The 27,512-nt window shown below is 38.2% G+C and overlaps 1 protein-coding gene across 1 annotated transcript in view; it reads left to right on the top strand.

Moving 5' to 3' along the window:
• The window catches only part of thsd7ba (thrombospondin, type I, domain containing 7Ba), a 184,926-nt gene that overhangs the window by 92,223 nt on the left and 65,191 nt on the right, over window positions 1-27,512 (top strand). The window contains exons 8-12 of the mRNA XM_069663300.1: window positions 1,270-1,461; window positions 3,437-3,668; window positions 12,789-12,904; window positions 13,979-14,111; window positions 16,528-16,631. Of these exons, the coding sequence (XP_069519401.1) occupies window positions 1,270-1,461; window positions 3,437-3,668; window positions 12,789-12,904; window positions 13,979-14,111; window positions 16,528-16,631 (777 nt within the window). The remainder of the gene's footprint in view (window positions 1-1,269; window positions 1,462-3,436; window positions 3,669-12,788; window positions 12,905-13,978; window positions 14,112-16,527; window positions 16,632-27,512) is intronic.

A 27,512-nucleotide genomic window follows, 5' to 3' on the forward strand; every position in this document is an offset into this window, starting at 1 on the left:
GTGTGAATCTTTCATTGAGAAGGAAATGTATTTTGTTTAAAGGATTACATTTTTTTTTCATTTGGCTAACTGCCAATATGGATTAGTAATAGGGTTTTTATTTACCAAAAAAATTAAAACATTAAACATAATGATAAACAAACATAATAATTTGTTCTTAATCTTGCTACAATTTACAACCAGCATTACCATGTGATCTTCAGTGTGTATCCAGCATTAATCTCGTTATGTTTAAGCCTGGTATAAACATTAATGTTGTTGACAACAATGAGATCATCATTATCATCGTCATCATCATTTTCTTTATCAGTTATTTCAATTATACGTGTCGCAACTAAAAATTTCATCAGGACAGCACATCCTTCTACCATTGAAAGAAAATGCAAGCCTTACAGAAAATGGGAAACAACTCAAAACTGAGGCAAGCAGATAATGTCAAAACAGCTGAGCATATATTTCTAGTTGTAGCTCTATGTGAAGTGCATTTGCTTTTTTTATGTGATCCCACAATGAAAACCTGATCACCTGGTGTATGCACATTTGTAATTATATGTTGGAAAGAAGCACAAGGATTGGATAAAGTGCAGCTTATATAAGGAAGACAATGGCAACTTCTGAACACATTTAACAGATACCAGGCAAATACATGATTTCAGATCAAGCTTATGCATTTCACAGGTGGTCCGTGTTTTGGTGCTAACACAACAATAGACAATGGGAGGTGGACTTTTTATTTACATTAAATAGGTTTGTTGCTCAAAGTCAAGGCGGGAGGGACATGTTTAGATGCCAGCCACATTATGTAACACTGTCTTGTAGCAGTTCAAATGCCCACAGACGCAAATAAAAAAGATACACTCCACAATTATCAATTTGTTGGTGTTTACTGAAATAGGTAAACAAGTATATACATAACTATATAAACAACTGTATTTTATCTATTTTATTTTATTTTTTAATGTTCTATTTGTGCGTAGCATGAAGGACTAACATTTCAGCGTACAACCCTTTCTTGTAAAATGTAAACGCCCTTGAATCCTGACACATTATTTTTGATCCTCATCACGCTTGTGATTTCATGCATCCCTTACCTTAATTGTGGTATGAATAAAGCCCTAATGTGTGTTGGTTCCATTTACGCATGGTTTTATCACTACCTGATTGATGTTTGATCATGTGCGCATAGTTTAATGATTCTTTGAGGTTTTTTTTACTATTTTAAAGATGATGTATCCATTTAAATTTTCTTTTCTTAAATTGTCTTCCTAGGGGAAGATGTTCACATTGCCCATTGTGTAGACAACCCTCCCCCCACAGTAGTGGCCTGTGAGGTGGCCTGTCCAACAGACTGTGTGGTTGGCTCATGGTCTCTCTGGTCACCCTGCTCCCACAGCTGTGCCACCAAGTCATCAGAAGGTAGACAGAGCCGTACTCGCACTGTGTTGGCAATCCCCGGAAAAGGTAATGCCAGATCCCCACCTACATCTTTCAGTCATTTCTTACAGATTGGTAACGAACCTCATTTCTCTGCTGTATTGTTCCCAGGCATCCCTAGATATCACTTTAGAGGGAGACAATTTAGATTATAGCAATGAATAAGAGTGTAATTTAAGGCCATAATAAATACCAAGCAGTACCTGTAATAAAATAATATGGAATAGAAAAAAAGATTAGTGGTTTGGGAGGACAGAAAAAAATACCATGTTAGTGTACCTTTCTGACTCTTAGCTACATAAGTAATATTTTCAGTACAGTAACAATGTTACTGGATGACAAAACATAGAGTGAGGGGAGACCTTACTTACAATTGTGATTTTCTGAGAAACATATAAAGCAAGTTTTTTTGCCTCAAGTGCTGTCAGAGCTTCATTGATTTAGGTGCTGAAGACTTTTGAAGACTATGTTTGATGTGGAGTTATTAAGAAGTGAGTTCAGCAGACCTCTGTAGCCCATTTCTGGGCTCTGCTTGAGAAAGGCGGCTCGAGGCTGCATCAGCTGCTACTAGGAAAATGTTATGGGTAGTTTAGGTGCCAGGTTTGCAATAGTACAAAACATAATCAGGCGAGTAAGATTTAACATTTTTTAAATAAACTAATGTAAATTATAATTATATTGACAAAATCAGGAAAATCAAACTAGGAAACCCACAGATTGATTCTAAGCTAAATGTAGCAAATGAAAAACAAAAAAGAGATTTAAGAAGGCTTTCTAAGAAAAAAATCACATAAACTTTGATTTTACCTTCCCTTACTTTTTAGCTTTCAATCCTTTTTGGACATTTTTTATGGCAAAAACCATTGACTAAAGTGTGGTGTTTTTTAGTCAGACAACATTGTCTTGGCAGCCAACAACTACGCATTAGTTTCTGTAACCAAATGCATATCTGCCATAACAGCTGATGAAAGAATCTCACAGCTTAAGCCAGGTTTCACATTATGTTGTTTGTTACTATGTTGCTGGCTATCTGCATTCTGGCAAAAGTGCTGTGACAAATGTGTGTGTGCTGTATTTGGGTATATTTTTCTGTTTGTTTTAAAGAGTTAGTGACAGCATGAGAGTCAGAAAGTTCAAGTGTTGGTTAAGGTTGGTTTAGAAACAAACTCACCTATCAACAAACAACTTAATGTATGTGTGGAGTGAGTGCGCACATTTTTATTTATGTGTTACTTATATGTGATAGATGTGTTCTTTATCTTTGTATGGTTTGTATGTGTGTGTGTGTGTGTGTGTGTGTGTGTGTGTGTGCCTGTGTAGGACACAGTACAACAAAATTAAAATAACGTCTTTGCATAACAATAACTAATTTATGACAAATGTGGAACTTGTATGCATTCTCCATATGCTTTTTTGCTTTAGAAAGATAAAATTTAAATCATGGTGTTACCTGTCTACAAATAGAGAGTAAATTACTCACTTAAAAAGTGATAATATTTTGTACTTTGATATTATTATTGGCAAGGTGTCCTACTGCGTAGCCATACACATCATCTTGAATGCACAGAAGTTTTCAAAGATGTCCAGGTCATTGAAGTTGACAACAGAAATGTACAGTGTGTGTCCATATAATGAGTTTAGATGTGACAACTAGGATACGGTAAGCAGGCAGCAGAAAAGCTTTTGTGGGCAATGTTAGATTCTTCAAACAAGATATAACTTGAAAATGGTCAACTTAGCTAACCCTGAAAAAACATTTGTTTTGTTTAGTCAGCAAACGGTTAATGATATTATAACTATCTTAAGCTTCAAGTAACATTTTAGATTTTGTCCAAATCACAGGTACTCTGCATAATAAGAAAGAAGAGCACTAGTTAAAGACCTCACAGACCCACATCAAAATGCTGAACCCTGTCTACTAAGATTTTACAGAATGCCAAGTTGAATACAAAAGTCTTCATATCTTTTACTCTGTGGTTCTTACCTGTGTGTTGTTGACCAGAAGGCAGGAAGTGTCCAGCAACTCCAGCCCTTGAGGAGTGGAGAGTCTGTAATGACCACCCTTGTATGGTGTTCTACTGGGAGGCCTCAGCCTGGGGCCCCTGTAATGAAGATGGCGCAGTGGATCTCAATAGAACCAGATTCTGGAATGGGACCTCACCCTGTGCCATGGGTGTTCAGATCCGGGAAGTTAGTTGCATGAAGATGAACATTGGACCTGTCATAGGTAAAAGGTAAGCTCTCTGATCAGGATCATCTTGGGCATATATTTTCTTCTGAGTATATGCAAAAGTAGTAATGTAATATGTACTTCAGTGATGTAAATCAGTAGAAACATGTTTAGACGTTGAATGTTTTTATATATCAAGTGTGAGATGATTTTTAGGGCAACACTGTCTTGACACTTTAATGTCTTAGGCGGGAGGCATGTTTTTGCAGGCATGTTATACAGTCTGTTGCGAGGCAAATCAATAAGTTGTCTCCTTCCTTTCTGCTGTATTACCTTTGGACGGTGTTGAGCCAACTGTGCATCCTGTTGCACATGTTAGCTTTTTGAACACTTGACTTTCCCTGTTGGCTTTTTTATCCTCCCTTTCCGACACTTTTAGTGTTACATACAACAAAATAGGTTCTTGGAGAAATGAGTGGTGAATTGTGGGTAAGAAATATTACAGTGATGTAAAATGTGGGGTAAGAGTTGTGAGCTGTTCACGTTTCTGTTAGAATATCATTTAAGTTTTACGATTCTGAAATGTTTGACTAGAACATAGCCTACAGCTCTGGTTAGAAATTTAGAGACCACTCCAAAATTTCCTGAAATTCGCATCTCTCTCTTCATGTCATGGCCAGCCCAATCCAGATCCAAACGCCATTGAAAACCTCATTACATCACCCAACTGCAATGTGAAAGTATTTTTTGATTAGTTGATTAATCTAACGACTAATTTATTGATTATTCTAAAGATTCATTTTTTAAAACTTTTTTTTGTCTCCAATTTTAACTTTACTGTGTAATGATATTATTATTGTTATTATTAGTTATAATCTCTTGATTTAAATAAATGTCTGTTAAGTCACTATCTATTGCCGTATGAGGTAACACGATGGTGATTGAGCCTATGGCCCAATGATGAAAGCCTTTGCATTTGCAATATTGCGAACTGGGTGTTGGGTGCAAGTTTCGCGGAAAAAATCACAAGTGGCGTTTAGTTAGTGATGCGTTTTAGTTCACCCAGCAGTGGTTGGTCTGCCGGAGAGGGTAGACGGAGCTAAGCGGCTGCTTTTCCAGTCTCTGCAAGTGTTGCGACAGTAATCTACTAAGAAAATTTCGATGACTACAGATACAACTTCAAAATTAAGAGAAAATCCAAAGAAATTGAAAGAAATTGGACGCTCAGATGAAGGCAAACTGTCTAAAAAGTAAAGCAACCGTCAGCGAGGAAAATGAAGAGTTACAACCGGAGACAACCGTGGACGTCACACATGCAACACAGTCTGGATATCTGGGAAGTGTGTTCCCACAATTACCGTTTATCGCCATAAGTGCTGCCAAAGAGAACGAAACTGAGATCTTCTAGATTACAACTTTAACAACAATAACAATAACACATAACTGTACTCAGAAAAAAGTGGGGGGACGGAAGTTAGTGTCACTGCCACAGGGCAATGTGCCTGCTCCCACACTTTGAATGTTAGTGGGCTTTTTTTTGCAGTGGTCTTTTAATTTTTTCTGGATCTGTATATAATGTATGCTTTTGTGTGCTCTTGCTTGCACTTTGAAACTTTATCACCATAGTTTTACACTTGCTTGTTTTTGAGAACTTGAGATTCCTTTTGTTTGTACTCCAGCATTATCTGCGCCACTTTGAGTGATTAAAAATCAAACACTACTCTAGGCTTTTGTGCTGTCACTGTAATGATGATATAGACCACACCAGGATGATGGATTTATAAATAATTTCGCAAAATTTGCCCTTCTTTGACTTGATATATTATTGACAGGGCAGTGGATTATGGGGAGGGTTTTTTTTCTTATGAGGGGCTTTGATTAAAGCTCTCTTTTCTTCTCCCGCCTGCAGAGTATACTTTCAGTTCAATCACTACTTTGCTATTCATATAAGTCTGCAGAGTGTTAACACTTAATAGAACATCACCTAACACATATCCTTGCATGTGGCTATACAACATAGTTGATTTTGTCATTTACAAGTACTGTGCCTTTCTGCTGCCATTCCAATGAGGGCAGAGTGTAACACAATCAGAGTTTGAGTGCATTCATATAGAATAGTTTACATTTCGCAAAACCTAGCCTCCTGTGAAAGGATTAAGACAGTTACACTGTGGTGACATGTTTCGCAGGCTATAAAAGGACAGCTAGATTGAAGAGTTCAGACATTCATTATGATGGCTTTAACCTTTTCATTTAGAAATGTTTCTACAGGATAGTTCTTAAGATATCTAACCTGTTACCATATGAGGAGCAGATGCTCCCTGAATATATTTAATGATGAGCTACTTGAGAAGGATCAGTTCACAAACATCTATACATTTAATCTCTGCAGTGAGCAGTGGTTCATTAAAGGCAAGTGAGTCAAAAATGTGTGAGAGATGTTCCTAACCATGTAGCTTTCACCGCAAGTCTGTTTCCTTCCTTCTGGGTGTTCCACACATTATTCCCCAAGCTCCACAGTTGCATTGCCATGCCCTCTGGCATGCGTCAATGTAAAGAGTGAGAGAGAAAAGTAGAGATAAAGCTGGAGAAAATTATGGGTTTTTATATATCTTGCCTCCTAATGCTTTGGCAATACTTTGATCTCATTCCTGTGCATGCTGGCTGCTGCTGTTGCTAGGATGTGGCAACATGCTGGGTCTCTAGTGAGACCTGGATCTGGATGTCTATATGTATGTATGTGTGTGTGTGTGTGTGTGTGTGTGTGTATATGTGTGTGTCTTGGGGGTCTGGTTGAAGAAGACATCAAAGCTTAGAGTTATTTTATTATACATAGCTGCATTAATCCAAACCACTTGTTACAATGTTGTAACACTGTCAAAGGATCTATTACAAAAATGTTACGCAATATTTGTGGCAGCTTAAATATAAGAGAAAGAAAGAAAAGAAAATTCATCATTATTTTTTTTTCTATTTTTAGATGATTAATTTGGCAAATGTCTGTGGCTAGCTCTTACAAACCTGTTGCTGTTTTTCCTTGACATGGTAGAAAAGATTAATGAGTAAACAGTTTGCATATCTTTACTTTTCCCAGGTTTAATTAGCAGCCACGCTGTGGACTGTGATTGATTTTTCTACACTGTCTGCTAACATGTATTTGGGGAGAGAAATTAACTCATATGGTTGTTTAAACTGATATTAAATTTGTTTCCACTACTTTAAGCTACACTGTCTGGGTTGCAAATTCTGTAATTGCATTCCATTCCATTTATCACATTCCAAAAACGGAATGTTGTTATTGATAAATATTGCATGATATTATTCGTAAAGCTACAATAAAAGGAATTTTGAAGTAATAATCTCGAAGATTTTTATTTAAATAAATGTCTGTTAAGTCACTCCAAATGCGGCAACACAATGGTGATTGAGCCTATGGCCCACTGATGAAAGCCTTTGCATTTGCAGTATTATGAACTTGGTGTCTGGTGCGAGTTTTGCAGAAAAAATCACAAGCGACGCCCAGTTAGTGACGCGTTTTTCATCACCCAGCAGTGGTTGGTCTGCCAGAGAGGGTAGACTATGCTTCTTTTCCAGACTCTGCAAGTGTTGCGACTTAGCAGTAATCTACTATGGCTGAATAAACAAAGAAAAGATTGATGACTACAGATACAACTTCAAAAATAAGTGAAAATCCAAAGAAAAAGAAACAAATTTGATGCTCAGATGAAGGCATACAGTCTAAAAATGAAAGTAACCATCAGAGAACGAAACTGAGATATTCTAGTTTACCACTTTAAAGGAGACATACAGTGCATACGGAAAGTATTCACAGCGCTTTACTTTTTCCACATTTTGTTATGTTACAGCTTTATTCCAAAATGAATTAAATTAATTTCTTTCCTCAAAATTCTACACATAAAACCCCATAATGACAACTTAAAAAAAGTTTGTTTGAAATTTTTGTTAATTTATTAAAAATAAAAAACAAAGAAATCACTTGTGCATAAATATTCACAGCCTTTGCTAAATACTTGGTTGTGGCACCTTTGGCAGCAATTACAGCCTCAAGTCTTTTGGAATATGAAGCCACAAGCTTGGCACACCTATCTTTGGCCAGTTTCGCCCATTCCTCTTTACAAAACCTCTCAAGCTCCATCAGGTTGGATGGGGAGCGTCGGTGCACAGCCATTTTCAGATCCCTCCAGAGATGTTCAATTGGATTCAAGTCTGGGCTCTGGCTGGGCCACTCCAGGACATTCACAGAGTTGTCCTGAAGCCACTTCTTCGATATCTTGGCTGTGTGCTTAGGGTCGTTGTCCTGTTGAAAGATGAACCGTCGTCCCAGTCTGAGGTCAAGAGCGCTCTGGAACAGGTTTTCCTCCAGGATGTCTCTGTACATTGCTGCATTCATCTTTCCCTCAATCCTGACTAGTCTTCCAGTTCCTGCCGCTGAAAAACATCCCCACAGCATGATGCTGCCACCACCATGTTTCACTGTAGGGATGGTATTGGCCAGGTGATGAGCGGTGCCTGGTTTCCTCCAAACATAACGCTTGGCATTCACGCCAAAGAGTTCGATCTTTGTCTCATCAGACCAGAGAATTTTGTTTCTCATGGTCTGAGAGTCTTTCAGGTGCCTTTTGGCAAACTCCAGGCGGGCTGCCATGTGCCTTTTACTAAGGAGTGGCTTCCGTCTGGCCACTCTACCATACAGGCCTGATTGGTGGAGTGCTGCAGCGATGGTCGTCCTTCTGGAAGGTTCTCCTCTCTCCACAGAGGAACGCTGGAGCTCTGTCAGAGTGACCATCGGGTTATTGGTCACCTCCCTAACTAAAGCCCTTCTCCCCCGATCACTCAGTTTTGAGGGACGGCCAGCTCTAGGAAGAGTTCTGGTGGTTCCAAACTTCTTCCATTTTCGGATGATGGAGGCCACTGTGCTCATAGGGACCTTTAAAGCAGCAGAAATTTTTCTGTACCCTTCCCCAGATCTATGCCTCAAGACAATCCTGTCTCGGAGGTCTACAGACAATTCCTTTGACTTCATGCTTGTTTTGTGGTCTGACATGCACTGTTAACTGTGAGACCTTATATAGACAGGTGTGTGCCTTTCCTAATCATGTCCAATCAACTGAATTTACCACAGGTGGACTCCAGTTAAGCTGTAGAAACATCTCAAGGACAATCAGTGGAAACAGAATGCACCTGAGCTCAATTTTGAGCTTGATCGCAAAGGCTGTGAATACTTATGTACAAGTGATTTCTTCGGTTTTTTTTTAAAATAAATTTGCAAAAATTTCAAACAAACTTTTTTTAAGTTGTCATTATGGGGTTTTATGTGTAGAAATTTGAGGAAAGAAATTAATTTAATCCATTTTGGAATAAGGCTGTAACATAAAAAAATGTGGAAAAAGTGAAGCGCTGTGAATACTTTCCGTATGCACTGTAGTTTAGCTATGCAATCAATTTTCTATTATTCTACTGTGCTTTTGAGTCACGGTAGAGTTTGTTTCGTTTTAAAAAATGTACACATAATTTAATTGAATTATTTTTCAGAGCTTCTCCCTGCCATTCAAAGGTTAGACCTTAGCGCCGATTGTCTCTCCAAAGTTGTAGAAAACATGGCTGCTCTAGGACTTGTTATTCACCCTTATATGTACGAGCCAGAATCACCAGGAGGTATCGGAATGGTACGTTGAAATCTTGAAGACTTGACTACAAGCTAGTGCAAGAAGGCAGTCTGAGGTGAATGACGGCTGGTTGATTTCAGCGAAAGCAAGGTTCTACATAGAAACCAGCAGCTGTTCTTAATAGCCAATTTCAGAGGCTACCTTTTTAAAAATGTAATTCTGGAAAAACACGGAATTATGCAATTTTCACTTTTTCACTGTGAGCAATAAACACCCAAAAATGTGAAACCCTTGGAAAATATGAGAATATCTATTCAAAAGATATGGCCCCTTTAATTTCACATTTTATGTGAATGTCCAATCAATGTTGATAGTAAATCAAAACAGTCATTTGAAGCAATAAACATATTCCAGGATGCATTGCTCATAAACAGGCCCTGCCTTTTCTTTGCTCAGCTGCATTTATTCTGCCATATGCTTGGCGAAAACCTGAGCCCCCAAATACAAGTGAGAGAGGAGATGAGAAATTTAAGTTGAAATAGCCTATTCTACCTTGCCATCAACTATATTAAACGCAGATCTAATTCATTTAAATTAATTTATGTCTTACTCTACACAACTTAACATTGTAAGCAGAAAGACATCAGCACTCGCAATAAAGTCTATAACTTATAAGAAAATAACAGCTCCTCATTTAAGCCACCAGGAAACTCCGTTTGCAGGTGATTAATCCAAAAGGCTGGAGGAGTTTCTAATCTCTTTCACCTCCTCCCAGTAGTGGGCCAACATACTCAATTCCCATGAACCTCAACATACAGACTCCATGTCTGGCAACAGGGGACCTCTCATCATTGTTCCCGATGCTGCTTTTATGTTCAGAAATACAAACTCTTAGTTCCCTCTTTGTTTTACCAACATGACTGAAGCCACAAGGACATTTTAGAAGGTAGACTAGTGTGCTCCTACATGTGATTCTACCCCTTACTTTAATTTTCCAGCCTGTGTGGGGATGTAGCAAATGGTCTGATTTAATAGTGACATTACAATTTACACATTTTTCTTGGTTTTAATCTACTAACATGACTTTGTTATGTGTTGCCCCATTTTTATGATTTCTATTTTGTTCTTCTGATTGCTTCTTTTAGGAGCTGTGTTAAGACCAAATGATGGGGATTGATCCTGACAATAACTTGAATATAATTTGAGTAACTGGGGTGATCACCATCAATTTGGATACATTTGGCTCTGTTTTGATTGAGGAAAAACAGACTGAATTTCAGAATCTGATAGTGAAAAGGGAATCAGCTAACACAGAATGTTCTGGAATTTGTGAAAAATGTAAAACAAAAATTAAATTAAATTAATTTTTTCCCCAGCACCTCAGACCTGTCCTGTACTCTGTGTCTGATTTCACTGAGGGTGGGGCGAAGCCCCTCCACCACACTTACACACACTCATACACACAGCAATGTAGTAAAGGCTTTCTTTAAAGGATAACTTCGGGATTTTTCAACCTAAACCCTATTTCCCATGTGTTTGTGTGTAAGTGACTAGTGGAGACAACAATTATTGAAATCGATCCAGTATTCAGGGAGGGAGCACCGGCCGGCAGCCGCGAAATGAGATACAGTGTAACAAAACGGGGCACCGTGCATACGCCAATATACTTGTTTTTGCTACTGACAGGCTCAGATCGTTATAATAAGTGTCTGACAACACTGAGGCAGCCATGCTATTTTACCTTATGCTCTCTGTTGTTGTCTGTAACTATGGCTGCTTCCCAAGTCTCTTATTTGATAGCTCCTCCCTCCTCACCCGAACCGTAAATAGTTCCAGAGCCGCCAGATTGAGGACCGTCTCAAAGCTCTTATCGTTGCTCGGAGGAGCGAGGAGAGAGGAGGGAGTTCCGAGGAGCAATAAGCGAGGATACACAAGAACAGCCTCCAAGTCTTTTACTGGCCGACATGCCCCCTTATTAGATATCAGTAAGTGATGGACGCTGCAGCAGATCGGACTTATGTGAAACTTCACAACATCACCGGAGTTTCATATCGCAGAAAGGAAGAAGCGGACCTTAAAAACAGACTTTACAGGGGCGCCTTAAAACATACTATAAACAACGTCGGTATAATGAGTTGGTATTTGACAACCTGTGATCGTTTAGAACGAAATATTGATCATAACTTGTCTTAAAATATATAAAATGCAGTGAATAACTGCAGATTTGGTTTGTTTTCTGAGTCAACATCTGAAAAAAAATAAGTTGTCTAAAAATCAAAAGAAGCAAAAACAGATTCATTTCTATTAAATGTTATCTAAAAAAATACCTCTTGTCACGATCAGTTATTCCCCTGCTAACTTTTATTACGGATGAATGAATGAGAAGACGAAGAGGGAGAAGTGCCGTTTGTTGTGTTGGAGTACAGAAAGAGTTGCTCAGTGCTATCTAAAAGATTGTCATGGCTGAAGATCCTCTCTCCCTCTTCGTCTTCGTCTTCTCTCACTGCTCTCTCCTTCTTCCTGCAACAACTACGGTCTCGCACGACATTTCAGCACGAGACTTCTCCGTGAGCGAGACTTGGTTACAGACAACAACAGAGAGCATAAGGTAAATTAGCATGGCTGCCACAGTATTGTCAGACACTTATAATAACTATCTGAGCCTGTCAATAGCAAAAACAAGCGATTTTAGTGGCTGTATATTGGCGTATGCGCGGTGCCCTGTTTAGTTACATTGTATCTCATTTTGCGGCTTCCGGCCGGTGCTCCCTCCCTGAATACTGGATCGATTTCAATAATTGTTGTCTCCACTAGTCACTTACACACAAACACATGGGAAAATAGGGTCTAGGTTGAAAAATCCCGAAGTTATCCTGAAGCCCAATTCAGACCAAAGATTCAAAATGAGAGGAAATTTTACCTGAAAAAGTTGTAGTACTGACTGTTTTGAGAATGCACAGCACAATTCCACAGCTAATCAGCACTTAACTAATTTAACTTGGAAAGTCAGTTACAAACAGTCAGTTAGTGGAAATGACACCACCAAAGAAATGGAGGAATTCGAGACATACAGCTCAAGTTGGAGTAGTAAAATATCCAAACCACCACTATGAGTTATGAGAATGAGAGGATGGAATGCTTTGTTTCAGAAATATTGATACACTTTATTAATAAAGTCAGGGATTGCCATTGCATAAAGCCCCTGCACCTTACACATAGTGTATTTCAACCTTTTTTTTTTTTTTACTGCAGCTTTAAAATAATTGTTTTTCAAAACTGACAATGAATTGTGAACCGTAAAATACAAGCAAATTATGCAGTTACTTTTTAGGAATTTTTTTGCGTTTATAGAGCAGCTGAATGTTTGAGAAAACACTCTAAGCGTACAGGCAGGGAGACATGTAATCAATCATGTTTTCCATGGGGAGATGTGTGATGTCAAGGGCAGGGCAGCCATTTCACTGCACTGTCCTGTTACCAGGGAGATTTAGTACGTTGTTTATTCATTGGCTTGGTGATGAAGAGATTTGAAGACCACTGTTTGTCTGTATGTTTAGGTGTTCAGATTCTGCTCGTCCAGAAACCATCCAACCCTGTTTGCTTCCCTGCAAAAAAGACTGCATTGTGACACCCTTCAGTGAATGGACAGCTTGCCCATCAACCTGTATGCCAGGTACCTCTTCTCGCAAATTTCTATAAACTCAAGTTTTGTCATGCCTGTCTAATAGCTTCACAACCTTTTAAAAGTAAGATAGAGAACATGATGGAGAAAACACCCTTTAACTACTGCAAACAATTGTCAATAAGCAACATTTCCTTTGTTTGTTAGTTTGATAATTATAGCCTACATAGTGGTTGAGTGGTTTGAGTGAACCAATCATAATCTGCACACACATTACATAATTACAAAACATTTTTTCCCCTAAAATATCATAAAATAATATTGTTTTTGTTATAATGTTATCATATATCATATATTCAAATAACTTAATTCAAGTCTTCTGCAATGCGTCAACAAACAAATCAGTGGCCAACGATGTTGATAACTTAGTCAACCTTACTTAATGTCACCAGATTTGTTGTCAACTCTCACCAGTTCTAAGTGTTGCCATACAAAGGAGTCCTCCATTGATGTCTCTAGTGTTTTCAATGATTACATTTAAGTGTAAATGACAGTTTTAAGTAGCATTTCCATTAAACCGACACATCAAGAGGGAAATGAAAATTTAATGGACCTCAATACGTGTACTGTAAGGATCTTGCAAATCAAAAACCATGTAATTGTTTTTTAAAGAATTGAGCAGGCATCTCGGCTCTGTAAATATGCTTTCGTCTATTGAGTCTTTTGATGATGTAATCACTTTCTTAATTGCACCATTTTCTATGTTGGTAATTAGTGTTGTGTAATGAGGCTTTGAACATGAGCCAAATGAAGCTATTACACTGTGGTATGTCTGAAAACTGACTGCAGTAAAGTGGACGACTTCACAGCCACTAAGGCTGGCTAATCAGGATGAAATCAATTTTAAGACTACTCGATTTTAAGAAATGTCTATGAGATATTCAACTGCACCAGCAATATTGTGTCTCCCTTTAATTGCAGTACCTGACATTATGTGGCACCAATTTGTCTCAGTACCATTTAACTTTATTTTCCTCCTGTGAAACATTCACCTAAATACAACTGTACAAGTAATCTGCAACTGAACACATCCTTATTGTGAAGACTGTGTTTCATGTTCAACAGAAAATAAAACTGTCGCCACACAGTCTCGGTACAGGACCATCATTCAGAGGTCTGCAAGTGGAGGTCAAGAGTGTCCTGACACACTGTATGAGGAGAGAGAGTGTGAATCACTTCCTGCATGTCCAGTGTATAGGTAAAAGCATCCTATATAATCATCCTTTTCTTTGTTTTACGAAGTATTACTGGCTTAAAATGATTGTGGTTCAATACAGCATGTGACGTGTTGAAACTGATTAGCAGTATAGGCCTACCAATGTTACGCCCCACCTTAAGGCGGCCCTATGGGGGTGACAACTATCCACAATTGACCCAACAAACCCATAGGAAACACCTTAAAAAAGTCAAAACCAAGGGATTTATTGAAGACAATACTAACAACCAAATCATTAACTGAAGTAAACTAAAAAACAACCATAACACAACACAGAATCCCAGTCTGACAGCAGTCCCCACTCCAGAAGCCTCTCTTGATGTCAGTGCTGGTGTCTTAAATAGGCTACTTATCCAAGGCCAGGTGCACCTCATTGCAATTAGGTTCACCTGCAGAGTTGAGAACAGAAGGGGAGAAGGGACAAACAGAACAGGGAACACATACAGCTGTAACACTTACAATATGTACAATATACACCAGGTTTAATTTTAATTAGTGCTGGACGATTCTTTTTTATTGTGCTTCCTGTGTACAATTTTGGATGCATTGCAGTTGCCATGTTCTGAACAGATGGTTGACATATATCATAAATAATAAATTATCCTATTAAAGCAAATGTCCTCCATTTTTTCAATTCTTTCCTCCAAGGATTATTTAAACAATTCCCATGGCCAGTACAAATCAATCCAGTTATACACCTGTACTGATATTTCAACCTATACTATCTTTATGGAATGTACTGTAAAATATGCAAAAAGCAGAAAAAAGGGTTTCCTGTTTACTGTAACCAATAGGAAATTATCATTATTATTATCATTATTATTACTATTATAATTATTATTAATTAGAAACTTTGTGTTGCATACATTTCATTAGGAGGGTTGGGTTACTGTGTTTTTTGTGTGTGTGTTTTTTTGTGGATTAACATGACAAACAAGATAGTGACATTGAACAGAAAAAACAAACAAATAAACAAAACAAACAAACAATTAAAACCAATAGCATAGAAGAGTGAGCAGAGTGTAAGTGTTGATATCATTACAGTCCGGGAGTAGAAATTAGTGTGGCTCAGGTATGGTGTGTGTGGTGTGTGGTGTGTGTGTGTGTGTGTGTGTGTGTGTGTGTGTTGGTGTGGTGTGCGTGCGTGTGTGTGTGTGTGTGTGGCTGGATGTTTGTATGAGTTCAGTTTGTGTTGAGGATCCCGGACAGATGGGGCAGTTGTGGCACAGAAATAAGTGAATGAAATACGGAAATGAATAACTAGGTGTGATGCTATTGTATTTGTATTCTGGCCCGCTGCAAAGACGGCCCAAATCCCATGGCCCGATGGCCCGTCCTGTATATGGACCACTCCCAGACCCAGTCTTATTATAAGCCGTACTATACACGGGGCCGCACCCAGGCCCAGAGGTGAATGCTGCAGAGACAGCCCAAATCTCATGGCCCGTCCTGTACACGGACCACTCCCAGACCCTTTGGTAGGGAGTCAGTCCAGTGAGGGAGCACATGCCTTTATATATATTTTTTTAATTTATTAATTAATATATTTTCTCTAAATTATTGATTTATTATTATTATTATTTATTTATTTATTTTTGACTGTACACACCCCCGCTTTTCAAAAGTGTTGGTGCAGCGGTAGGCCCCGCCAACCCCACTCTCCATCCGCCCCAGTCAGATGCCCCGCCATACCACCAGACATCCGGTCACGAAGCCCCTGCCCACCCTGTCTCCATCACATCTCAACACTAATGTTTAATTGTGTATATAAGAGATATGGATATTTTTAATCCAAGTAACCAAAGAAAATCATAAATGAAAATGTCATCATGAAAAAAGCAGGTGGGGATAAAAATAAATAAATTATCAAATAAATAATAATAATAACAATAGTAATCACACATATTAATCTATAATTATAATAATGATAATAATAATAATAGTAATAATTATTATCATTATAATTATAAGAATAGTAACTGATAATGAAAAATAGTGGCAATCATAGCAATAACAATTTTTTAACAGCAATTACTTAATTACAGCTTTGGCTATGTTACATGCACATATACATACATACATAGTTACGTTGTTGTAGTTAATGCATTTAGTTAATATATTTACATTCAAAATAACAGAGATTTTTAACGGGGGGTAAATTATGAAAATATCAAGTTAATAAAACATTTTTTTAAAAATTCTGTGTTTAGAGGGAACAGATTTATTTACTTTCATACAGCAAGTGAATTCCACAACAGATGCTGTCATAAGATGTAAATAGTGTTACCAGATTAAATTTGTCCGCTTAAGGAATAACTATTATTGGCCTGCTTTGCAAATTAAGTTGCAATTACCATGCAAAAGTCTTTCTATCTTGTCTATGTTTTTTTCCATGCAGGTGGAGGACACACAAGTGGCACAGCTGTACTCTGGTTCCAGAATCAGTTCGACGTGGATTATCTGGACCAGGAGAAGCCTGTGGAAATGGTTTGGAAACAAGAGGCAAGTGCTTTCTTAATTTCCTGAGCTACTATCAGTCAATCAATTTTTATTTACATAGTGCAAAATCACAACAAAAGTTATCTCATGTCGTTGTTGATGTAACAAGGATATATGTTGTCCATATATAGAGACAGGCAAAGAGAGCAACAACAACATATGTTCTTGTTGCTCTCTTTGCCTGTCTCTATCTTGCATCTCCTTCTATCCCATTTTTTGGCCCATTCAGTTGAGGCAGATGGCTGTTCAACATGAGTCTGATTCTGCTCGATGTTTCTGCCTGTTAAAAGGACGTTTTTACTTGCTTGACTTGTTGCTTAGTGCTATTCATGGTGGATTCATGTTGGGTCTCTCTCTAAATAACATAACAAAGAGTACGGTCTAGACCGGTGGGGTATACTACTAAGCAGGATTTGCGGTTATCGAGGTAACCTCAGGGTTATCTCCGAGTTTAGTTTAGCCTTAAGTAGCCTAGCATTCGTATTGCTTTGAATTATGGTTTTATAGACTTTTTCATTTTTATTTCCTCAATGGGTCCGTTTGATGCAACTGAGAGAATAAGGTAGAATCTGTCAGTGACGCAACAAAAATACATCGGTCCAATGTATTAATGTAATGTAACAAAAGAGTGTAATAATAAATATACTGTGCTCTAATGATGGAGCAGTGATATTAAATTTGGTCATTTACAGTCTGCAAGTTTTTTGTTTTTTTTTGCTATTCATCCGTCCTGCATTCAGCAGCTGCAGCTGAATTGGAATTTAGTCTGGATTATGTGTAATTTCTTCATATCTTTCTAAAATCATAGTTTGCTAAAATATTTGTAAAATATGCCTATCAGCTGACTTGCCCGTGTTGAGATTGGTCATTTGCTCCAAACAATGCCCCTTTAATGTGAACGTGCTCATAGAAATCCTGGGTTGACTTATCCAGTTGTTAACCAGTGTCAGTGACCGTTTCGTGCAATTGCCTTTTTCAGGTTAAGTGAAGCCAGATCAGGAAAAGTTACCCTGGGTATGTTGAACTTGCTTCGTAATATTGGCCCCTGCTCTTTTTGTAAAGTGTCGTGAGATAACTTTGGTTATGATTCGGCGCTATTCAAATACAATTTGATTTGATTTGATTTGATTTCATAATGCTTTAAAAAAAGAGCTGGTAGACCTTCCTCTTTGTGATATTATTTACAGATACAAAACATTAATTCACCATTAGCAAGCACAGTGGCAAGGAAAAACTTTTTTTAAACAGGCAGAAACCTTGAGCAGAACCAGACTTATTGGTGAACAGCCATCCAGCCAACTGTGACTGGATGAGCCAAGAAACTGGGTCAGGGGGAGAAGCAGACAGAGAGACGTGGATAGAGACAACTGAACAGGCAAAGAGGATAAATGACTAATATTAGCAATAACAGCAATAATAATATTATTAGTATTAAGTGTAATTGTAGCATGCAGAGAAAGCTGGAAGAAAGGAGCACAAAATTCCAGGGAAGATATAGTTAGCAACATGCATTAATGGGACATGAAAGCATACAGATAGAAAGATAGAGGAGGTGACAGGAGCTCAGTGCATCATATCCCCCGGCAGTCCATAGTCCATAGAATAGGATTTTTAATTCTGTTCTAGATTTTACATAGAGCCAGTGCGGAGAAGCTAATATAGGAGGAATATATTTTCTTAGTTCTTGTTGGTACACCTGCTGCAGCATTTTGGACTTGCTAATGAGCATTTGAAGACTTGAAAATAGGGAATTGCAATAATCCAGCAATTGCCATCCAGATATTGACTCAATTTTATGGTCTTTTTTGGTCTGCAAGCTGTATATTGCTTTTTTGAAATCCAACTCTGTGGCAGCATTGACAGGCATTAAACATAACTATAAAGAAGTAGTCAATCTTCCCACTAATTATCTGCTTTCTTTTGTAGGTCATATGGAGGCATCAATTTCAAATGTATTTATTAACCAATTCTAAAAATCCTTACAGTACACTTCAGGAGACCCTTTTAAAACTGTTCCTCTAACAAGCAAGCGACACAAACATAAAAGAAAGAGACAATTTGTTGAAAAAAATGTAACACGATGAACTTTCAGTTCATATACTAGCTAACAGTGTAGATGCCAACACTCCAAGCACAGTTCACACAGTGGGCAAAGTTGGCAATAAGTACTTCTAGCATGCATGGCTAAATGAGCTAACAAGCCAACAACACTTAAGCGGTGGTTACTACAAATGATGGTTTCTTTTCAATTGCCTATTTTTTTATGGTAAATAGGCAACCAGAAACCAAAGCTAAAATATGATAAAGTTTCAACAAAATTAGTCACTTTTTGTTTTCTTTCCCACAACTTAAAGAGTTTTTGCAAAGAATTCAGTGACACCTAGCCCCCCAAAACACTCCGCTCTGGCACCACCATCTTTTTTTGGTCCAATAAACAATAAAAACGATGCATAATTTCTCTCTCTCTCTCTCTCTCTCTCTCTCTCTCTCTATCGTCAAAAACTTAAGCTGTTCCACCACTTGTTTTCTTTGTTTGTGACTGCATCGTTTCAAGTCGAGGTGAAATGAAAAATTTAATTTTAATCCTTTTAGATCACATCCCCAGTAATATTGTGCATCTATTTGACAATATAGGCCAAAAAGAATACAGAAAATCAATTTCTTCGTATTCTTATATCAAAATCCGATCATTTTTTTCCCCGGTAAAACTAAATTTCACGCGTGCTTACTGAAGTTAGCACGAAACAATTTCAACCGTTCAATCTGCAACATTTAACCGCAGAGCACCAAGAACGCTCGGTCAGTTAGCTAGCTACTGCGCTGTGGAGAACGTCTACACCCACTTCTCAACGATCAAATCCCTCTAATGATATGTCCCGCCTGCTGTTTCACTTGGAAATACGTCACGATATGGAAGCTAAATACTCTCGATACTGCCGTTTCAGCTCGAATTTAAGTATTTGCAGCACATTAGCTGTAAATGCATTTGTTTCGGCTTTTTTGCAGCATGTTTTCCTTTGTAGAACATGTGAGTTGTATTTGTTTTGGCCTTTGTATGTGTTTTTGAATTTGCTTCTGTTCCGACTTTGCAGCTCATATCTATTTTGGGCAGTTGTTGCGTGTTTGGCGGCCACAATAGAACAGTTATAAACAAAAAAATGTTTTAAACCATTGAAATATCCTGGCTGTTTATGAAGATGGATGCAGCGTCTCCATCCCCTCTTGGAGGAGATGGGCCTTTTGAACTATACTCCAGCCAGTCAGCAATATATTAATTTGTTAGTCATCACAATTTGATCTTTTGATACTTGCTTATGTTAAATAAGCAACTTTACTTGAAATTCATAGGGTATTGATATACTGGCTAGTACTTCGGTTTTGTTTCATTGGTGGATGACGTGACATGGCCTTTTTGTGGTTCCAGACCACAATAAAAACAATATCTCACACCCACACCCTTTCTCACAACCAAACACACACACACACCAGCAAAGGAAATATGTTTCTCAAGTTAAAAGCAGTCATATAAAATCAGTGTTTACATAGTTGAGTTTTTACAGATTTTTCTGTTTGACTGAGCTGCAGCTCTTAACGTCATCAGGCAGGGCGTTCCACTGAGTTGTGGCCTTCACAGAAAAAGCTGACTGCCCAAAGGCAATGCGATGAAAGGGTTCAGAGCATTCTCTTAATGAAGTGACAGAATGCAGGTGGAAAAGCACTTTTCACATTTAAGTTCAAACTCAAATAAAACAGAGAAAAAGTAATGCAACTCTACTCATTAAGGAGAATGATAACACAGATGTCTACTTGTCAGTCTTTTAGTTTTAAAGTCTTGGTCTAATATTTGTGTCATCTCTGATCAAAATGAATTTGTCCCAAAAATGGAAATAATATGGTGTGACACGATATTGTGATATTTTGATGGGCAACTGTTCTGTGACCTTTGGAAAGGAGGGGTCCATGTTAAACCAGGAAGTATAGACAACATCTCAGAAGAACAGACATTGGAAAGCTAGCTCTCTCTTGTAATATTTTCACTGAATCCACTCATTCTGGCATTTTGCCTTAAGTTCGCTCTCTATGTGTCTTTTAGTGTGATGCTTTTTACATAGAAATGCAAGAGATTAATGACTTATTTGTTTTTATAACATGTTATAACATGCTATGTTATCATTTTGCAGTGGGTATGCTGTTAGCATGGTAGCATTTAACCACAAGCCCCCATGCAGTGCTAAGTGCATGATACCTCATATGGAGTGACAATCATAATGGCATGACTATGGGCTCGTCAAGTCATATGATCTTTTTGTCACGCCATATGATACTAACTGTATTTTCCTTGACACAGAATAATAATTAATTGTTGCAAACAATTTATTCTTGTATGATTGAACTTTTTTTTGTTTATCTAAGAGCTATATTTCGAAGCCCCTTAACAAGCCCCTTCCACAGATGCACAACCCTCCTGAAAATATTCTGAGATTACCCAGAAGGGCTGCATGTGAGAATGGAATAATCCAAATCCAAATTAGAAGGACGTTAACCAGCCATATCCCTGGCGCAAAGTCTGTTAAATGTCAAGTGAACCGATGTGTGAATGCAGCAGGTGAATGCGTTTAGGTAACAGCATTATAAACTCCTCCTTCTTCTGCTCACTCTACCCAGGAGCATCCCCTCACTCAAACCAAACTTCTGTTCTGTAATGGTGACTGTTTTGGAGTTAATATCAACACAACATGAGAACACATAGATAGATGTACTTTATGGATGCCAAACTGGGAAATTGTGGCGTTACAGCAGCAGGTTATCAAAGCAAATACAGCACCGGAGAAAATAAATACATGGTAAAATAACCATAACACTAGAAGAAAGGAATATCATCTAGATACTGTATCAATAGTAAATCTAAAATATAGACTAAAACATATATGAAATGTAAAGCCACTTAAAGGTCCTATATGTAACTTTAAGAAAATTCTCATTCCTAGTGACATGGTCCACCGTTGAGTGAACTGCAGTCAATCTTCTTGTACGTTCATGATTGCGGACACTCGCAGGCATGAACAACATCCAGGGTTTTTGCCGAAGACACAAAACTGAGCATGCTTAATCTTGGAATTCATCGGCTGTGTTCACTTTTTCACTGACGCGACATGTTTATTGACATCATTTTGTTAAAAATCAACACTGTTTGTCATAATACCTAAATTAATATCATGTTAGCTGGCAAAGTAATTTGTCAAGCAAGACTGACAACACTGATATACACATTCAGATGGTATTTTGGGTGTAATAAGTGAGCATGCTAAGGTTAGCCAACTAGCTCTAACATAAATACACTGCATTTCATAACTTGCGTTGTCTCGTGTTGCATGCTGTTGACTGTAGTGGCGAAGAATGAGCTCTAGGCTTACATATAGCCCCTTGAAGTAAATGTAAGACATAAAACTAACATATCTAAAATGTAAACATACTTTACAGAGAGGTAGAGGAGTTAAATTTGCCATACAGTCTTCAGAGCTGTAAATGTGCAATTACCGCGTACTGGTTGTTAATGTACAAAAACACTGATAAAGTTCTACTGAATGTTCTACATGAATCATGTGCAAATTTTAGCAGGGGCAGAACAAAGTGCAGTTTGAATAAAGACAGATACATCAGGATGCCTAATATTTGAACACCCACCCAAATACAATTTACTATTAATGTGGTAATTTCATATTTTAAAAGGTTCAAAAAAATTATTCAGGAATATTTTCTTCTTTAGTTATTCGACTTCTTAAGCTGTGTTGTAGTTGTTGATGATTGTCTGAAGCATATCCCATATTGCAGAATTACCAGTATCATGATTAAATTATTATCGCTGGCAGCATATCATTAGTAATGTGTAGTGTTCCTGTAATTACCAATCCTAATTGATTTGGGTCTATGAGCGTGTGAATATGTTATGTTGTGTGTTTTCGGGATTTAGCAGATTCGGATACTGTCCTTCATAAAGACCTGCCTTTTTCCTGAGAGAAATTGTAAAAAATGACTGCCACTGGGCCAAATCGTTTAAAAGCCAGAATGTTAATTGGATAATCTCAGACTTGTTCAGAGAAAAGCAAATGTCCCAATAAATCCAAGCCACTGGCTGTAATTTACTGATAGAATTTAAGTGAAGATTTCTGTGGCCTACTGTGCAGCCTTAATAACTTTGTAGACTCTGTACTTTCACTGTTGCTCATTTTCACTGGGCAGTATAAAAATGTATTTAGACATTTCTCAAGTTAATTTCTTTGACTTTTTTTGGGGGGGTGTGGGAAAAGTGTCTGTAGTGTTCCCAGGTTAAAAGCAAGTCTCATTGACCTTTAGAGCTTTCAATCTGAATGTGATCAGAAAATGACTAAGTTAAATACCTGTGACATTTCAGAAAACTGAAGTGTGCGTTTGGAAATTGCAGCCACTAGGAAACAGAATTTGAATTTAGATTTTAAGCAATAGAGAATATATGCAGGGTTTACTTTTTCTAAGTGGATGGCTGAACCAATTAAATGAAAAGGACATATAAAAGTCATACTGGAGCACAAGTAAGACACAATAATGGGAATAGGGTCATATGAGGGGCATAGAAAAAAATTAAATAAGGGCATATCAGAGGTTTAATGACAACAATGTATAGAATGGGTTTCTCTATAATGTTATTCTAGGGCCTTTAAAGACGATTACCTGACAAGAGCTATCAGATGCTATCTACCCAGGACAAAGTATAACATAGTCTGACTTAGAAAATGTTACAACTGATAGCTTTATTTCCTTTACTTGTGATTGCGTCTCAATAAATACATTTTTATTAATTCGTTTTTATGCATTCAAGTCAAATTACACATTATGCTTTTCCATTTTGGAACAAATATTTCCTTAACATTGTTTTTATAGATTGTGCTATATTCCACATACTGTATATTCACCATAGCACCTTTGCCTGTTTTAGATACAGCTTTTGAAATGGTAGGTACATCAAATATTTCCCCTCATTGGGAAACTGAATATGAACTAGCAAGTTGTGCAGCATTGCCATGTCAGACATCTATCCTGTACGGCAAAATGTAGGCCGACTCTCACCCTCTACTCTGCATTTATATTTGTTTATTATATGTACGTATATATATATATATACATATGTACACCCATAAAACCAATCGCAATAGCAAAGCTACATTACACACACAGGTGCTGCAGCATGTTTGTATACTGCTATTCCATGCTGCGGCAAGCTACACACTAACATGCTAATGCTACTGGCTAACATACCTGGACGAGCAGCCTAGCTTGTGTCTTTGGTGAAATAAATTAAACTTAGTGTTACAAATTAGTGATTTCTTGCAAAACACTAGTACTTATGTGTAGTTTACTTTAAGTATTGTGCTTATTTTGCCGGTCACAGTGAGGTTCACCTTCATCGTCAAAACTGTATAGCCAAAGTACCTGCGCATGGCGGTATTATTTTTCTTCTTCCGTTAGGTGCAGGGCAGATGACATCCAAGTTGTTTAATTACTGCCATCCTTAGGTGTGCTGCATGTTAAGGCAGTAAACAGAACTTCTGTTTATACATGACAAGAGCTCTCTCTGCGCACCCTCTTCTCCAGCGCTGACATTTTCTCATCATCATCAAACTGAGAGGCAACGCTACAATCATAGATGCCATCAGTCCCAGCAGGCGCTGGCACTAACGTGATACAGCTGGAACAGAGAGAGAGAATGGTTGAAAGCTCAGCTCACTCTCAGGGATGATAACCGGGCTCAGTTCTCTATAGAATCCAGGTCCAAACCAAGAAATTAAATTATCTAGCTATTGGCAGGGGGGTGGAGCCGGCCATTAATCAAGGCCAGTGTGGTGCTGTTGGTCTCAGTTGGAGTATCTTCAGCACTGAGAGCCTGGAAAGGCTCCTCTTCATCTCCTCTACATCCGACTTTGGCATCCTCCTCTGAGAGGCCACCCGAAGTGTTGATAGAAAGCTGATTCTCAGATGAATACTGAGCTGTGCACTATCGATGGTGACAATAAAATCAGATGGGTCCATCTTCATGCCTGTGTACTCGGCGGTAGGGAGGATTTCATCCATCTGGTGAGCCCTCACCCTCGGGTTCAAACTCAACAGAGGATTCGGCGGTTTCAGACAGCATAGGATCTTTGTGCATGACTCAGTTTCACAGCACCCTCGACAGAAAAGCCACACGTCTTTCCAGGGTCGAACTTCGGAGGTGGCGACAGTGCACAGAGGTCTCCAGGGTTGGCGAGTGCCGCTTTAGCGTACAACATGACAGGTGTCGTGGGTATCCATCTCGGAAAAAGGAAGACCTTATTGTCGCACGGACGGTATTCCGCCTTCACAGCTTTGCAAGCTTTGCTAGACATCTTTTCCTTTTTGACAGGTGCCATTCCACTTTACCAGTTAGCTTGCTAAACAGGTGTATGTTAGCTGGGCTAAATGCGGCAAGCAGCAAGTTAGCGAGCTAAAAAAGTGCAATGTAGAGAACCTCGTAACTACACCTTGGGCAGGGAGCTAGTTCAACTACAGGCAGGCAGTGAAATTGCTATCTAGGACCCCCGGAAATCAGGTTTTGCAAGGTGAAGTGCTAAAAGATGAAGAGCAGAAAATGTGCTGGGTCTTTTGTAGTCCCATTGGCCTTGACAGCAATTTGATAAAGGTTTTTCAGGTTGGTCTCGTGAGGGTGCAATCCCCATATTTATGTGTTGTACAGAGTGTACCGAACGGAAAGGAACAACTTGGATGTCATCTTCCATGAAACATGACAGAAGAAGAAAAAGAACACAGGCGCATGTACAGGTTCTTTGCACTTACTGGACATTTTAGGTGGGGAAAGAGGGGGGGGGATGATGACCAAAATAGATAATAGACAATAAATTGAGTTGAAGACGGTAACGTGATTGTAATGGAATGGAATGTAGTATGTGTCATAATATGAAAAGGGATAGGGTAATTCTAATTGTTAATATTATAATAATCATTGGTATTTCATAAAGAAAATAAGATAAATAAAAAGAAAATTAAAAAAATATAAATATCTATACATAAACATACATACACACATACATACATACATACACATGGGGGGGGGGTTAGGTTGTACATGTAACATAAGTTTGAATTTATGTCGCCAAAGACGCTAGCTAGGCTGCTCACCCAGCCATACTTGTAGCAATAGCATGCTAGAGTGTAGCTTGCCGCAGCATGGACTAACAGAAAATGTAACATGTTCTTGTTCAGATTGAATAAGCTATCAGTTGAAATGAAAGTTGATTAAATATGTTTTAAAGTGTGACAAGCCTTGGCTGTCCTCTTAACTGTCCCCTAAAAATATTCATCTTGCTGTAACTATATAATTGGAAAGATGATCACTGTCAGTGGCAGTGATATCGTGACAGGAACTGACAACATTGGTGGAAGGAGATGATGTGAAAGGCCACTTATATGGGCTTTGGCCACTGGAGGCTGAAATAATTATGGATGACTTCCACTTCCAAATCAGAATGTCAGTACTTTACTTGGGGTACTGGGCTAATAAAAGATACCTGGGGTGACACAATGGAGTTGTGAATGGCAGAGTATGTGTGGCTGAGAGAGAATCCACTTCAAAATGGACAGAAATAAATGTCAGCAGGGGCATTAATTATTCCCATGGTGGTGCAAACTGGACTATTACTGTAGCAGCTGATAATTTGTATATTTCCAAGCAGGGTTGTTAATAAGAAGGTTCAAGGTTTATCATAATATCTTCACCCTTCAAACTTAACATGTGCTTTTAAAAAATAAATCTTGTAGCTGTGTTTGTAAATGTTATATTTACTCTTTTTCATCATAGCTGTTATCTGCCTTGTCATGCCTTTTGAGAGGCCTTGTATGTAAATGACCATCCCACACATCCTCAGCAGAAATGTTGAAACCCACCAGTTTTTGTTTTGAGGGCAGAATTTAAAAGTAAAGTAGAGATCAATAAAATGATATAAAGGCATGTTTGTTTATGCTTAAATCCTCAAAGAAGTTGAGACATTGGGAGGGGAGAAGTTTTCTTGACAGCTCACATTGCATTAGTAAACACCCAGAGTGCCAATGAGGGAACAACATGGATGAACAATGCAAGGTGTATTTTTTGATTCACCATTGCAAATGGTGGTCCTTTTTCGGGGAAATTTAAGCATCAAACAGCTCATTTCCTGCATTCTGGTGAATGTTAATGCATCACTCTGTGGTGGAAAAGTATTTTTTTATGTAAAGGAAAACACACAATGTATTAAATTATTGAATAAAGTAATACATAACTACTTATATAAAGCTCACATTGTATCAAGATTTAAACTGCTATGAATAATAATGGTCATTTTATCCCTGAGCATGCCACCCACACGCAAACAAATGAGAGAGTAACAGAAAGAGGGAGAATTTTGTTTACTGCTGTCTCTACTTAAGCTGTACTCTCCCTGACTTGTGTAGTGTCATGAAGGAAGGAAGGAATAATGAATTACCCAACAAATAACTTTGAAAATGATGTGATGATCCAAGATGGCGCCACGGATGGCTGCCTCGGTGTGTTGGTGCAATTTTATTCTAGCTCTGTGTTAATTATTCTGCACCAAAATCACCAAAACAAATTCCTTGTATGTGTAAACCTACTTCGCGATAAAAAACGATTCTGATCCTGATTCTGAAAAGTGGGGGGGTTTGAAGGCTAGGACATGAACAGGGCTCTGGCTATTTTGGTGCCCTCTGCGAGTTCAGGATTTGGCACCCCACTCCTCAAATGGCATGAAATCATTTTTTCTGCCACACAATATCATTTTTTAACATGGGACCTTACCCAGTAGGGGATCTGGAGGAATT

The sequence above is a fragment of the Semicossyphus pulcher genome, unplaced genomic scaffold, assembly GCF_022749685.1.
Source record: "Semicossyphus pulcher isolate SPU_LCO1_2020_fin unplaced genomic scaffold, fSemPul1.0.p SCAF_15, whole genome shotgun sequence".
NCBI classification, from domain to species: Eukaryota; Metazoa; Chordata; class Actinopteri; order Labriformes; family Labridae; genus Semicossyphus; species Semicossyphus pulcher.